Below are 15,188 nucleotides of genomic sequence, written 5' to 3'. Positions count from 1 at the left end.
TGTTTTTTTTTTTTTTTTACATGATCAAAAGCATGTAACTTGGCACAGGTGGTAAAGTCCCTGCTGTAGTACCTGTACCCACACAAAAGGCCAGGCACAGAAAATGCAGGTCTATGACCCCAGCACTGGGAAGGCAGAGAGAGAGAGAGAGAGAGAGAGAGAGAGAGAGAGAGAGAGAGAGAGAGAGAGAGAGAGACAGATCCCTGGGATTCAGAGATACCCTGTGTGTAGACCAGAGGAAGCCCAGAGTGAATGGGTCCCGCTGACATGAAAGTAGCCATGTCAAGGACTTCAATGCCTCAGACCAATAGGAGAGGCATCACAGTCCTTTGGTTCAAGTGGGATGTTTATCACCATAGCCTTCTTCCCTCCCACCACACCACCATGTACTGACTGAAGACTGCTCCCCACAGACTGTCCCTATTGCAATTAGCTATTATCTGTATGCAATCACCTGTCTCCTTGTTCAGTTGTAAGCAATAATCCCCTCTTCATTTTCAACTGTATATAATAAGCTCGAAGAGCTTCTGGGGCTGCTGCAGCTCCTCTATCCAAGAGCCCAGACCAACCGATCTCAGCTTTTATGCATGTGTGTTCATGTGTCTGCCTTTTCTACCCAGTTTTCTCTTTGCTGCACTTTCATCTCCAGCTTGTCTTCAACGAGTTGCTGCACTAGTTTTCTACCTAGCACTTCCACCTCCAGGATTTTCGCTTCAAGTCATAGTAACACTTTTGTTTATCGTTTCCACATGCACTGTAACTACCCGAGGACTTTAAAGCCTGTTTGTAAATGCAGGGGCTCACAGGGAGCCAGTTACTTTAACCTCTCTAACTGCTTATTTCTCAAATAACTTCGTTTGTTTTCCTTCCTGCGACCTGGTCACTCTCAAACTATCCCCCTTACCTAAGTTTCTATTGCACAACATCCCCGAAATACTCCAGGGAAGTCGGGCAGTTCCAGCAGCCTCGCACTCCGGCCCGGGGGGCAGCGCGCGGCCTCTGGGTTCTGCGGTGCAGACGGCGGCGGCAAAGGGCCTCTCCCCGGCCTCCCTAGTCCCCTTAGCGCAGAGTCCCTCCCCGCATCGGCTCACCGTGAACACCACAGTGCGGGGAACCGCGCCCCGCGATCCCTAAAGAGCCAGCAACACTCACCTCACCCTCCACGAGGCTCCAGCAGACAGCGCTGCCAACGAGACCCGCCACTTCCGGTCCGATTGGGAGTTTCTTCCGCCCGGCGTTTCCCTTACCTTCTAGGCGGAAGTGACGGCAGAGCGCTGTGATTGGGTGGCGTGGCGGAGAGGAAGCGGGTACCTTCGCTGTCAGATCGCTGTCGCCAGTCACCCTGGCCTCTGGAGACCCGTTCGCTTCAGCCTCCGCCTCTGGCAAGCAAAGTGTACGGATGTCATCCGCCCGACTTCTGCCACTGATCTGAGCTGCGGGCCGCCGCCCGGATGGGCCCGCCCGAGCGCTGTGAGAGGAGGGCGAAGCTGGGAAGGGAGGGCGGCACAGTCGGGTGCGGCGGCTGGGAGGGATCGGGCTGGCGGGTCCGCCCGGGCTTTGGGCTTCGCACTCCGGATAGGTTGGGTCGCCAAGCTCTTGGGACGCAGGTTCCTGGGATTTGCTGGGACGCGGTGCCACGAGCAGCCCTGCGGGTGGCGGCTCTAGCCGAGTCCAGCCCGTCCTATAAATCGGGTTCCCTGTGGTCAGACGCTGAGCCCAGGATGCTGAGTTGTCCAGAGACCCCGCAGTCCCTGGAGTGACATTGACCTGGCTTTGTGTTTCCGCTTTCAGGTCACTTGAGAGGGAAGTGACCCTGGGCTTACTGGTCCTTAATTGTAGACTGAGACTAAGCCACTCTGTTAACGAGGAAATTAGCTTTTCTTCTCTTGCCCTCTTCTATCCTTGGGCTGGTCTAGAAGTTTTAGAAACGAAGTCTGATGTCTGTGGCTGTCTATATAACTACACGTATAACTATACAAAAGAAGTGATTCCCTGCCATGGTTTACTGAACCTCTGTAGCCAACCTAGAAATTAGACATGTAGACAATTGTAGCTGACAGGTAGATTTGTCTTCCTGTTTAATTTTAGCTACTGTTTACTGGGTATGATTTTCTTAGTGTTTTAAAACATGTCCAGCTCATCCTCTGTGTTTAAGAAAATTGTTTTGAAAGAAGAATCATTTGTAGTGGGTTGGATAAAAGGAAGGCAAGAAATCGTGATGATAGATTTATTCCAGGCGGGGGAGGAACATTTGAATAGATGTGTATGGACCCTACTTCCTGTAGATGCTGCACATTACCTTGTCAGAGGTGGAAAATGTGTACTTTCGTGGGAAAACAGTTTAGAAGATTTCAGGCCTGCCCAACCTTTAGACATTGCCAATTGATGTTGTCATCTTTGGTTGTGGGATCAAAGCCAGGTTTGGCCCAGGACTTTAATATCAGCACTGGAAAGCCAGCCTGGTCTAGATATAGAGTGCTGCATCTAGTATCCCTACCACCACCCCTCCTTAGACAGAGTCTCACAAAGGCCCTGTTCTGGAGCTCTCTGAAGACCATGTTGTCCTTGAGCTCACAGAGATCAACCTGCCTCTGCCTACAGCATACAGGGATTAAAGGTGTGTACTGGCCCGCCAGGCTAAACTAGCACACCTTAATCTTACATATTTTCTTATCCAGTACTTTAAGATACATTTTCTTATCTAGTACTTGAAGAACAACATTATTATTTTAAGTTACAAATTGCACTCTGTATGAAGACTTGCAACTGAAGCATGCTCTGATGTGTTTAATATGTAGGCGACACTGCTAATTCACCAGAAAACATGTGTTTTGTATGTTTTTTGAATGATGATGTTACAGTTTACCTGGGACCATTGATGAAGGTTAGAGGGTTTTATTTTTGTAATTGAATATTTTATTTATTTACATTTCAAATTTTATCTCCTTTCCCAGTTTCCTCCCCAGAAATCCCCTATCCCATCCCCCATCCTCCTGCATCTATGAAGGTGTGCCCCACCCACCCACTTACCCACTCCTACCTCCCTGCCCTTGCATTCCCCTACACTAAGGTATTGAGCCTTCACAGGACCAAGGGCTTCTTCTCCCATTGATGTCCGGCAAGGGACATATATGGCTGAAGCCATGGGTCTCTCCATGTGTACACTAGAGGTCTTTTTTATTATAATGTATTTATTTGCTGATATAGTTGAGCACGGACATGTTTTCATCTGAGCAGCTTCCATTTGCATAAAGTAACTTTTAAATGTAATTGATGTGGCATCAGGATGAATATGGTGGGTGCTTTCACCTTTATATATCCTGGGCGTTTAAATATTGAAATACAGAGCTATAAAGAATAGTAAACCTGTTATTTGCCAAAAGCAACAAACAAGCTGCTTAATTATTAGAGGTCAGATTCATGGTCCAACTCTATGTGTTTCCCAGACTTATCTCACCTGTGTAAACATTTGACAGTCATCTTCTCATCTTAGGGGGTTCTCACTCCCCCCCCCTCTTTTTTTTAAGTGGCACCATTCATTTTGTTTTATTTTGTTGATATAATTCTGGCTGTCCTAGAACTAAAGAGAGCTGGACCTCAAATTCACGGAGCTCAACCTGCCTCAGCCTCCCAGGGCTGGAATTAAAGGCCTGTGCCACCACACCCAACTTGATACCATTCTTTTTTTACCTGTTTGAAAAATCAAGTTTTGAGACAGTGATTCCAAGTGCTCTGCCTGATGCTGCCCGACCTGAAGGAGTAAAAATCTGGTCTCTGTGGGCAATTCAATTTTTCAAATAAATCACAATTTATATGTTTTTAAAAGCTAATGGTGGCAGGATGCAGGGGGAAAGAAGCTACAAAGAACTCTTTGAATCATAAAGAATAGTACCTTCTCTTTGTTTGGGGTGGTCCTTTCTCTTAAACTAACATAGAAAGAAAATATTTGGCCTAATTCATAGATCTGATCTAGTCTGGAAACCAACAACTTTTTGATACAAAACTGTGCCTCAGGAGACTGAGTTTTACTAAACTATAGTGCTTGTTTGCAAGCTTGTTCAAAGTTCAACACTGGTCAATTGATTTCCAGTGGGAAGGGTTTTTTGGTTTCATGTTGCTTAATTTCTGGCTAAGGTTATAAATCACTGTAGTCATGTCTGCCCCCCCACACACACACACACAGTTCCCATCATGCCCACCACCCTGTCTTGTTTTCAGTCTATCCCTAGAATTCTTAATCTAAGTCTGGAAATCCTTTCAGATATATGCATTATCTCTTACAGGCTATATCTCTTACCACACATTCTGTGGAGTGAGACAGTGTTTAGGTTTCTGCCACCTTTGGGTTTGCTGCTCCGCTTTTGCACAAGCATGGCCATGAGTTTATGTTGGGAGCAGGCAGGAGTTAAATCTCTTTTTAATGAGAAAACTCAGTTTCTCTTTGGAGGTGCAGATGGAGCTGCCAAGGAATTCAACCTTGATTAACTTTCAGGAAGCTTTCCAGAAAAGGCCTTACCTTTCGCCCCACAGTCAGCTTTGGGCATTAGTTACTGTTCATTTAGCACTCACACTGACGTCTTCAGTAGCTGGAAAGAGGCAACGAGCTGTACTGACTGGAGATGATTGGGTGTATAGGAGACCTACTGAAGTGCATACACATCAAGGACAGTAATGGGACATCAAGGAGAAAGTGATCAACTTAGGTTTCTGTTGACCTTGAAATCAGAGCTGTAATCGTCGTTGAGGTGGGGGAAAGTTGCAAGAGGATACAGCTCTGCAACAAACACTCAAAGTGAGGTAGAGCCTAGAGTAGCGTTACACTCATATGGGAGGACTGAGCTCGGCTCCTGAGCTCCCAGGTAAGAAGTGAGATGCTTTGGCGTGCACCTGTGACCTCAGCTTTGGAAGGAGGACACAAGAGATGGAATCTTTGAGGGTTTTGGCGGAATTGCCGAGCTCCAGGTTCAGTGAGAGACTGTCTGAATAAGTTGAACAAGCAATTAAGAAAGAAACCTGCTGTTGACTTTAACCTCCATTCACATGCTTACAAACACCCATGCAGGCAGGTACCATACCCTCCATTCACATGCTTACACACACCCAAGCAGGCAGATACCACACCCTCTCACACAAAGTGACATGGTGAGCCAGGCCCAAGGCACTAACTAGCCTGATGTTCCAGCTGCTTGGGAGGCTGAGGCAGGAGAATCTGGTTTCAAGGCCTACGTGAGTTTGAGTGAACAAGGTAAGGTGGGGCAATTTAGGGCTGGAGATATAGCACAAGATAGTGTTTGCTCAGCATGCCTGAGGCCCAGGTTCAACCCCAGTACAAAACAAACAAACAGCAAAACAACAACAACAAACTGGGGAGATGTTTCTATGGTCTGAAGAAAAGAAATGAGGGAGGAAAGATTTTCCAAAAATGGGAGGACAGAGATGTTCAGGAAGAATTGATGTTATTCTTGTGACGGGCAGCTTAGCAAAGTGCTTGAATTAAGACCTTTTGGCTGGCTTAAGCATGCAGAATATACCCCAAGATAACTCAGAAGTTGGAAAAATGTATTCTGTAAAGATGGATTTGGAACTAGAGAGAAGTTAGTGGTTTGAGCAGTAGTATTGATGGAGGGTCCAGCTAACGTAGGAACATGCCCACTCATTTTGGCACAAAATGGCTGCTTGTGTGATTTCCTTCCCCTAGTGACACAGGAGCAGATGTTGGGTTATTTAGGGATTAACCAGACATGACAAGGGAAGTCATGACATCAAGATCTGTAGGACTGTAACTTAGTTGAGCACTCAGCATTCAGCTTGCATGGTGATTTGACAGCGAGTGTGGAGCCTTTGTTGCACATGCAAATAGAACTTCATCTCAACTGTGGTCACACTGGCCCTGAGGAAATCTCAAAAGCATTGTGCCTTGCTTTGTGGCAGGTGCTCTGCTGTGTAGTTTTGGCACAGATTATTGCATTCATCTTCATGATAAGCCTGTGAGTTAATTACCTCTGCTTTAGCTATAAATACTAGCTTTGCCTCAAGGATCACAGCTTGAAGATGTTGACTCAGGGATCCGTACTTGGACCTGGACACAGAGTCTCATGACTTGCATTATGCCACATTCCACTTTTTCATTGTGTGTAGACCTAGTCACCTGACTAGGTTCAAAGTTTTGTACACAATGTGGTTTTACTTCTGTCACAGAGAAAAGAAGAACTACAGCAAGGTGGAGATTCTTTTTTTCTTGACCATTTAACTTTTTGTTGATTTTTCGCATGTTCCAGAGGCAGGTGTTCGAGTCAGGAATAGAATTTAGCTTAAAGAAGCAATTATTCATTTATTTACTGCCATCAGGTGATATGGTGAGCCAGGCCCAGGGCACTAGCCCGATGTTCCAGGCCTAAATGAGTTAGAGTGAGCAGAGTAAGGCCAGGCAACTTAGTTCAGTTTTGCCTGGAGCAAATCTGAGTATTTTTACACATGTGGCTGTGTTTGCCTCCAGGTTCAAAGGGACTGAACTAACTACAACATCTAGAAAACTAATCTTAAAGCAGTATTATTTAGTATAAGCATAAAGCACTAATACAAATTATTTTAGCATACTCTATAAGATCTTTTTTTAACTGCTAGCCGAATGACCATACTTCGCATCTGACAATAGGTGTAGAAGAATTTGCATATTCTGATAGACCTGTGCTTCCAGTTAGTATCTAGTCTCTCTCCAAGAAACATGGATAAATTAGTTTGGGAAGGGCAAGTTTGTTCTCCCTGAGTATGACAACAAACATTAGTCTCAGGTCAAAAAGCTTTTTAAAAATTAGCTCCCAGATTGACTTTCTATCCTTCATCTGCCTGCTCACTTCCTAAACCCACGAGGTCTTGATCCTTTGATAGCATTCCGCTCTGGCTGATCTTTCTGGCTGAAGCATCCATGAATGCGCCCTTCCTTCTGATGGCCTTCCACTGCTGTCTTTGCTGAGCTTCCTTCCTGGCTTAGCCGCCTCCTCACCTACACTCTTGTCTTAGTGTGCATTTTGCTGTAGGACTCAGCCCTAGGATCTCTTTCTCACTGTTTGCACTTGTCCCGCAGACAGTCTTGTCTAGTTCCCATAGGTTTCAACACTGCACTTGCTGAGACTTCTAGATCTATGCTGAACCTCTGCTCTGAGCTCTAACCTCAAGCATCCATTTGTTAGTTTGACAGTAAACTCATGGCTATGTAATAAACATTTTGAACTCAGCACATTCAAAAGGACAGACATATGGAATGGGAACATCCCTTGCTTTTCCTTCACCCTGCAGCTTACTCCAATACCTCTTCTCTATAAGCAGCATCACTAGCCAACTCAGCTGCTCAAGGAAGTAATCTCACTTGTGTGGATCCTCTGTATTCCTATGACAAATTCTTTGGTTCTATCTGTCAGTTATAGTCCCAGATGTGACGTTTCTCGTGGCCACCTATCTCTCCTGGGGTCCTCTTGTATCTTCTACTGCAACTCTTGCCCTTCTCGCTTGCCCTAACTAGAGTCTTCGTTTCAAGCAGTGCATTTGGCTTCCTCACATTTAGAGGAGGAGCTGAGGATTTTAGCATGGTTTTGCAGCTGCATCATCTGGCCTCGCTCGGCACCAACCTTATGATCTAAATCATTACCTAGATGGCTGCCTGGCTCCCCCTGGACTGCAGCTCACCTTCCATGTCCCTTGGTCTTTGCCCTGGCTGCTTCCCTCCTCTCTTGCTTTCCCGGCTTGTTCCTCACATGTCACTTGTTCCCTGGAACGCACTCATTACACTGTTATCATCACCTTTCTTCTCTGCAGATACACGAGCTCCCGAAGGTAGACGTGCCCTGCTACCAGAGTCCCCAGGACCTAGAATAGTACCTAACACACACTCAGTGCTTACAAATGTTAAGGGGATAAATGAGGCTGCAGTTTACTGAAACGTCTGTGGGAGTCAGGGGTAAGTTGAGTATCCCTTGCTCTGGTGGAATTGTCCGTAGCCTAGGTCCAGCTCTAGAAACTCACACCCTCCTCGTCCAGCGTTTGTACAACCAGCTGTCTACCACATGCAGTCTCATATACCATATCCTGTGTATTGTCACATCCTGTTCATGGTTCCTCTGCATGTTGCCTCTTTTTTAAAAAGGCTTTACTTTACTTATAATGTATTTATAATTACATATATAAGTGCATGTCAGAGTTATAAGTGGTTGCGAGCCTCCCACCGTGAGTGGTAAGAACCAGATCGGATCCTCTGCAAGCGCAGTATTACTCATAACTTCTGGGCCACTTCTCTACCCCCATAGGCTGCCTCTTAAACTCAAGCCTCATCGTCTTTGATTGTTAGTTGAAACCTTTATTATCTCTTACTATTTAAGTGTAGTGACCCCTGTCTCAGTTAGTCTAACATATCCACATTATTATCAAATGGAATTATTTAAGTTATACATGTTATTTTTCATTTTGTACCTCATAGCATAGTGTCTAGTATTTTATTTATTTCTTTTTGCAGTAGTGGAGGCTGAAAGGGTTGAGTGAGTGGGCCTTTCTGAAGATGGAACTGTTGTGATTTGTGATGATTCTGATCACAGAAAGATGCAGTTCCTTTAAAGGAATTTATGCTTGCATAATTTTGGAGGTGTTTTTGGTATCTTGGTTGTAATAGGTCATTACAATGAGGACTGTGGACACACAGTGTACTCTTGGCTCACTCTGTCCCACAGCAGAGTCTGGTGTGTTGGTGTGGTAGAATTAAAGTGCTTGTGCTCAGTGCTTGTGCTTTCCTTTGAAAATGATCCCTTTTTTCTCTTTTAAGCTAAAATCTCCAGGGATTGTTGAATTGCCAAAGAGTTTGGTTCACAAGCTGAAGTTCCCATTCCATGGATCCCTTGGGTGCACCTTCCCAGTTTGTGGATGTGGACACCCTGCTAAGTTGGGGTGACTCATATGAAGATGAAGTAAACTGCTCTGACAGCACCGCTGAGGCATTCCAGGAAGACGCCAGCAGATCACCTTTTCTTTATAGTCGGGACATTAATGGAAAAGTGGTTCTTTGGTAACTTTATCATTATACTTTACTGCGCATGAATTCTCATACTTTTCCTCTAAAGTTCTTTTTTATTGAACTAAAACATTATTGAAATATTGCTGTTATGATACAATCTTATTGAGATATAATTAGCATGCAGTAAGCTGTTCAGATTTAAAATGCATAGTTTAAATGTTGCTGTTCTCTTGGTGTGTGCATCCATGAAGCCCTCTCCACAGTTAGGACAGTGACATTCCCTTCATCTTCAGAACCAATCTTGTTGGTTTGCCTGTTTTGGACATTTCATATATATGAAACCCCTACAGGAAAATAATGTTGAGACTTTCGGACTAATGTTTTCATGAGGTACACCGTAGTACTTTTCTTTTTATGACTTAATGTGTGTACACTAAGAACACACTTATCAGCTCCTGGTTGGTGGGCAGTCAGGTTGTTTATATTCTTTTGACTGTTATGACTGATACTAATTCCAAACTGTAATAATCAACCACCCTCAACTGTGTAAGCCTTCTGTTATGATTAAATACGGTAAGGTGCAAATGTGCGCCATGAACGGGTCTGCAAGTTCTGCAGTTACTGTAAAACCTTAGATGGCAGATTGATTTTTTTTTTCCATTTCTACTTTTCTGCTATTGTGAAGCCGATATTGCAGAGATGGAAGGTTTTGGAGAAACTAGGTCAGTTATCTCCCTCATCTGTCTCACAGTTGTTGTTTATCTGTTGGTCCATCAGGAAAGGAGACGTGGCATTACTGAACTGTACAGCCATTGTGAATACCAGCAATGAAAGCCTCACAGATAAGAACCCTGTGTCAGAGAGCATCTTCATGCTTGCGGGGCCAGATTTGAAGGAGGACCTTCAGAAACTCAAAGGTGAGTGAATGCTCTTAGGCCTGGTGCTGCTTAGGGAACACTTGGATGGTGTCTTCCACTGAAGAAGTGTATTGGGTGTTCATGAAGAAAACTATGTAAAGCTGATTTTTCTGTTGGTGAAACTTTTGTAACCCCCACAGTGTATAAAATCCCCTAAGATTTTACTAGTCGTCCAACTTACCAGTCATGTGCTGGATTTTAAAATGATAGTATGCTAGTGTATCAACTTGAGTTATCTCAGGGGAGGGAACCTGAATTTAAAAAGTGCCTTCATGACTAAACCACCAACCAAAGGGTACACATGGAGGGACCCATGTCTCCAGCTACATATATAGCAGAGGATGGCCTTGTGGGACATCATTAAGAGGAGAGGCCCTTGGTCTTGTGAAGGCTGTATGCCCCAGTGTAGGGGAATGTCAGGATAATGGGCAGGTTAGTAAGCAGGGGGAGGGGGAGTAGGATAAGGGGGGAGGTTTGAAGGGGAAATGAGGAATGTAAGTAAAGAAAACATATAATAAAAAGAAAATATCCAAATTTTTAAAAAAAAGTGCTTCATAAGACCAGCCTGTAGACAAGCCTATATGGCATTTTCTTAACTAGTGATTGATGTAGGAGGCCACAGCCCATTGTGGGTGTGGTGCCCCTAGGCTGGTGGTCCTAAGCACTATAAGAAAGCAGGTTGAGGAAACTGGTAAGCAAGGAACAAGGCTGTAAGCAAAGGCCACTGGGATATGGAGGAGGACTGAGGGGGGCTGAAAAGCCTTTAATCAATTATAATAGATGCCATAATAAATATGTAGAAATTAGAAAGGAGCTTTAAGAAAATACTGAAAAGTTCAGATAGTGCTCTTAACCTCTGAGTCATCTCTCCAGCCTAGGTGGAAGTGGGGGGAGGTTAAGTTCCTGCTACTGGTGTGATAGTTTGACAAGTTAGCTCTTGCACGTCCTGCTTGCATGGCCAGTGCTGACCTAAAGCAAGTCATCAGTGGCTGCTGAAGGTCTGAACAGGTGACAATGTCACCTTGTCACATTTTTGTTAATTAGTAAATGACTACGAGTTATGACTTACCAAATTTATGATAGAAAGCTACATACACATATCAAATGAACTGACTAGAAATATAAGCAAAAAATAGACAAAAAAATGATAAAGATTAAAGTTATAGCCTTGCATGAAATTTAGAATGATACACAGGGTCAGGCCAGGGGATCCAGTTTGATAATCTTTCTTGCACATATGAAGTACTTACCATCGGGAGAATAACATATCTTCCATTCCATTTTTTTTTTATTAAAAAAAAAAACCTGAGGGTTAGCATGTTCTTCATATCCTTTCCACAGAGTGTGCTAGGAGAGCCTAGTTTACTGTGGCCGCATTTCTCTCTGTTTCCACTCCCTCCCTCCTATTCTTCAGAAAATCCGTTTCCAGCCGGGCATGGTGGCGCACGCCTTTAATCCCAGCACTCGGGAGGCAGAGGCAGGCGGATTTCTGAGTTCGAGGCCAGCCTGGTCTACAAAGTGAGTTCCAGGACAGCCGGGCTATACAGAGAAACCCTGTCTCGAAAAACCAAAAAAAAAAAAAAAAGACAAAGAAAATCCGTTGCCACACACTAACCAGTGTCTCCATAGTAAACTGTGCATCCTTCTTTTTGTTCCTCCACTGCAAACTATTTAGTGATCCTGTGGAGTCTATAAGCTAGTCTCCAGCGCCTGAATGATCTCACTCTTTTGTCTCCAGTCTTATCCCACACCAGCTTTCGCCTTCAAAATTCAGTACTTGAACCCAAAGGATCTCTGATCACCACTTGCTCGCTGAAAGTTTCTCTGTGGTTTGCATCTGCTGAGCCCTCTCAAGTCTTCCTGCTGCCTGCAGTACCCAGATTCCTTTTCCTTCAGAAAGGTCCTTTGCCCCGTAGAATGTGCTCTTAGCCTGCAGGGAGATGCTTCTCAGTTGTGCCCTAACCTTGTTGTGATGTTATAGGTTGTCAAGGTGAGGACGCCGTCCTGAGCAGTGTGAACGTCGGCAGGCAGGAACTGCCCAGAGACGATAACAACATCTTGTCCTTTAAGTCGCTGAGAAATGAAATTCCCAGGGCTTTAACTGAATCAACTCAGAGCTCACACTCTTCCACTGCTTTGTCAAGAACAAATCATCAACATTAAATGAGGCTGTGCTTGCTGTGCACTCAGATTCCTGGGGAGACCGTGGAGCTCTTGTTGTTTGTAGCTGAACTACTTCCTTTAAGAGTGATAAACTGGGGTACACCTAAATGAAAAAGTATTGGGGTGTTAAGTGTTATAGAAGGCATAGTACTGAACAGTACAAAGAATCAGCCTAGAGAGGATTTGGAGTGAACACTAGTTATTCTCAAACCCTCCGGCAGAAGGGATGCTTTGAACAAGGATGGTGATGGCTATTTTGTTGCTGGGATTCCTGATCTAGAAAATTGAGTTGCAATTTAGCTTGGAATTTTTCTGAGAAATAGAGCTTTCTAAAAGTGAGCCATGTAGGATTTGGGCAGCCATTTAGCCCATCCTCAGTCAGTACAACTTTCACACTTTGAACTTGGTTATTTTCATAAATACAAAAGTTGTGGGTGTTATCCTTTGTATTCCATTATAAAGAATTAAAAGACCTGGGTTCGCTGGAATGCTTGTTCTAGCCCAGAGCACATATCTAGAGCCAGCAAAACAGGTCAAAGCCTGCACATGCACAGTAAGGAAATGCTGGGACCTCGAGTTGTTGCCTGTGTGTTCAGTAGTGAGCACACAGTACTGAACTCAGTACTGCAGTGTGGGCTTTCAGGGGTAGAAATGCATGTACTACAACCTTTGCCTGCTGTTTTCTGGTTAGCACGCTTTCCTTCCAGCATTCAGCAGCCTCTGTGCTTCGTTATTATTGTAGGGTTAGAACTTGCAAAGAAGTGCACTTGAAATGTTGTTGAATCATCTTTGGTAACTCAGTACCTCAGTGTTCATCAGCACGACATGTTACAAAGGGTGGACATCACATTCAACAGAACTAAGACCAGAGATAATCTTACTCAGTGAACTGGGTTTATTTTTCAAACCTTAAAACCCTTTCAGGATGATGTTTTAAATGTTTCTAACACCACTCAGCTTTCAGACTTTGGATTAGAAGAGACAAATACGTGGTAGGTGGGACTGGAGCAGCACTTTTGGTCATGATTTCCAGCATCCAGAGTTCTTAGGAACAATAAAAGAAAAGGGCAACCGGGCATGGTGGCACACACCTTTAATCCCAGCACTCAAGAAGCAGGCGGATTTCTGAGTTTGAGGCCAGCCTGGTTTACAAAGTGAGTTCCAGGACAGCCAAGGGCTATACAGAGAAACCCTGTCTCAACAAAAGGAAACGAAACGGAAAGGAAAGGAAAGGAAAGGAAAGGAAAGGAAAGGAAAGGAAAGGAAAGGAAAGGAAAAGGCTAGCCCAGGAACAAGATATGTGTTCCCTTTTGGTCAGAGGGAACTGGGTCTCATGTAGCCTAGGCTAGCCCTAGACTATCCCCGTCTTTGCCTCCCAAATACTGGTACTACTTGCATGTGCCACCAAGCCCAGCCTTTTTTCTTTTCAAAATTCTGATGTGAGAAATCTCTACAACAAACTAATTATGTATTTGTCTGTTACCTATTTTTAAAAATCAAAATAATACACATATCTTGTTGCTTTTAACTAGCAATTTTCTACTTTGGAGCCAATATAAAAAATAATGTGCATACAAGCTAAAATAACTAAAACCATAATATTCCTACCACTCAAATATCACCACTTCTGGCTCTTTCCATATGTAGTATGAAGGTACACACATATTCTTAGCAAGAAAAAGTAACTTCTTATGTGCTGCTTCCAAGAGTGTAATATACATAGCATGTTCTTTAGAAGACGCATTCTGCTATTTGGTTCCAGACACTAGATCTGAGCCTAAACTGTAGGTAACGTTTCCAGTTGCCCAAAAATGTCCTTTGAGGTTATTTAGCAAACCTTGTATTCAGTCAGGACACATCCTTGTTAGATACGGATTGAGAGAAGTCTGGCATCTCCAGAAGCACAAGTGGTCTTTAATCAGAATGGCTGAAGGTCTGCAGTCTCTGCATCAGGGGAACTAGGCACATTTGGTGTGAGATTTTGGAGGTTTATAGGATGAAAACATGGCAGGGGGAGGGGGGACTTTGAAGACTGTAGAGTCTATGTGCAGGTCAGTTCCCCTACAGTCTAAAGATCGATAGCAGCACGTTTAGTCTGTGGAGTTTCCATTCAGAGGCTCCCGTGGATGCTGTCAGTCACTCACCTTTGTCCAGAGTGTCCCAGGCCACCTGAGCTTTTAGGTCACTGACCCTTCTTCACTGCTTGATAGCTGCTCAGTTCCTCCCCCTTAGCAACCTCCAGAGATCACTAGGGAGTGAGGAGTGAGGTGCTCAGTCCGAGGAGGGTCCTTGCTTTTCTTCCCTATTTCTTTCTTTGAAGAACTCTTACTGCATGCAGCATTTTCTTGGTTTGTCTTTGTCTTCCATTTTGTTGTTGTTGTTATCTCTTCTTTCCTTTTGTTTTGTTCTCTGCATGGTTTCTTCAGCTGTTGTTTCAGCCCCTATTGAACTTCCCTGTTCTTACAGTTTCAGTGGTCTGTAGCGAATATGCATAGGTGCTGTTTTCTGTCCTTTGTCTAGTTTTTAAAACAACAGTCTGGTCTTGACTCCGAGGTCCTGCATCCTCTTGCATGGCTCTGCATTGCGTTTCTAGTGTCAGGACTCCTGGTCATTTTGTAAGTTTGTACCCTGCCTGTTTATCAGGAACATCAGTTTGTTTTGCCTACTTCCTCATTTCCTGGGGATCTTTCCATGCTAGTGGTGTTTGAGGAGGAACTGAAAAGCAAATGAGGCTTGTGCTGTGCCTGTCCTGCTCCTTTGCCTGCTTGTTTACCATGGTGTCTTATGCCATACTGGGTCCTTTAACTTGGACCCCAACTCATCCTCTTTGAGTGCTGGAATTATAGCTGTGGGTCACCGTGCTTGGCTGCTTAGTGCGTTGAAGCTGCTGACAGGGTACAGATGAGGTATGGCTTATAGATATTTAATTCTCGAGTTCTGGGATCTGGAAGTCTGGTTTCAGGATGGCGGCAGATTAGAATCTTCTGAGAGTTTCTGGGCCTCTTCACAAAGAAGAAGCAGTCTCTGGATTGCGTTGGAAAGATATTCATCCTATGAATGAGGATTCCAGCATGATCTTGTCTCATTCCTCTTACCTCCCAAAGATATAT

At 44.3% G+C, this 15,188-nt stretch overlaps 2 protein-coding genes across 3 annotated transcripts in view; one reads left to right on the top strand and one right to left on the bottom strand.

Moving 5' to 3' along the window:
* Wdr3 (WD repeat domain 3) overlaps positions 1-1,243 on the bottom strand; it is a 30,887-nt gene extending 29,644 nt beyond the window's left edge. The window contains exon 1 of the mRNA XM_021157135.2: positions 1,153-1,243. The gene's annotated coding sequence lies outside the window, so the exon portion shown is untranslated. The remainder of the gene's footprint in view (positions 1-1,152) is intronic.
* Positions 1,244-1,284: 41 nt separating this feature from the next.
* The window catches only part of Gdap2 (ganglioside induced differentiation associated protein 2), a 44,303-nt gene continuing 30,399 nt past the window's right edge, over positions 1,285-15,188 (top strand). Inside the window, exons 1-4 of one of the 2 annotated variants that reach the window (XM_021158459.3) lie at positions 1,285-1,470; positions 7,813-7,954; positions 8,810-9,049; positions 9,776-9,915. In XM_021158459.3, coding sequence (XP_021014118.1) covers positions 8,874-9,049; positions 9,776-9,915 — 316 coding nt within the window. In that variant the 5' untranslated portion in view covers positions 1,285-1,470; positions 7,813-7,954; positions 8,810-8,873. The remainder of the gene's footprint in view (positions 1,471-7,812; positions 7,955-8,809; positions 9,050-9,775; positions 9,916-15,188) is intronic. The other variant, XM_021158458.2, reaches the window with a different exon arrangement.

This window comes from Mus caroli, unplaced genomic scaffold (genome assembly GCF_978045245.1).
Source record: "Mus caroli unplaced genomic scaffold, Mus_caroli_1 scaffold_3, whole genome shotgun sequence".
In the NCBI taxonomy this organism is placed as follows: domain Eukaryota; kingdom Metazoa; phylum Chordata; class Mammalia; order Rodentia; family Muridae; genus Mus; species Mus caroli.
Note: the sequence above shows the minus strand (reverse complement) of the source record. Positions and strands in the feature narration are given on the sequence as shown.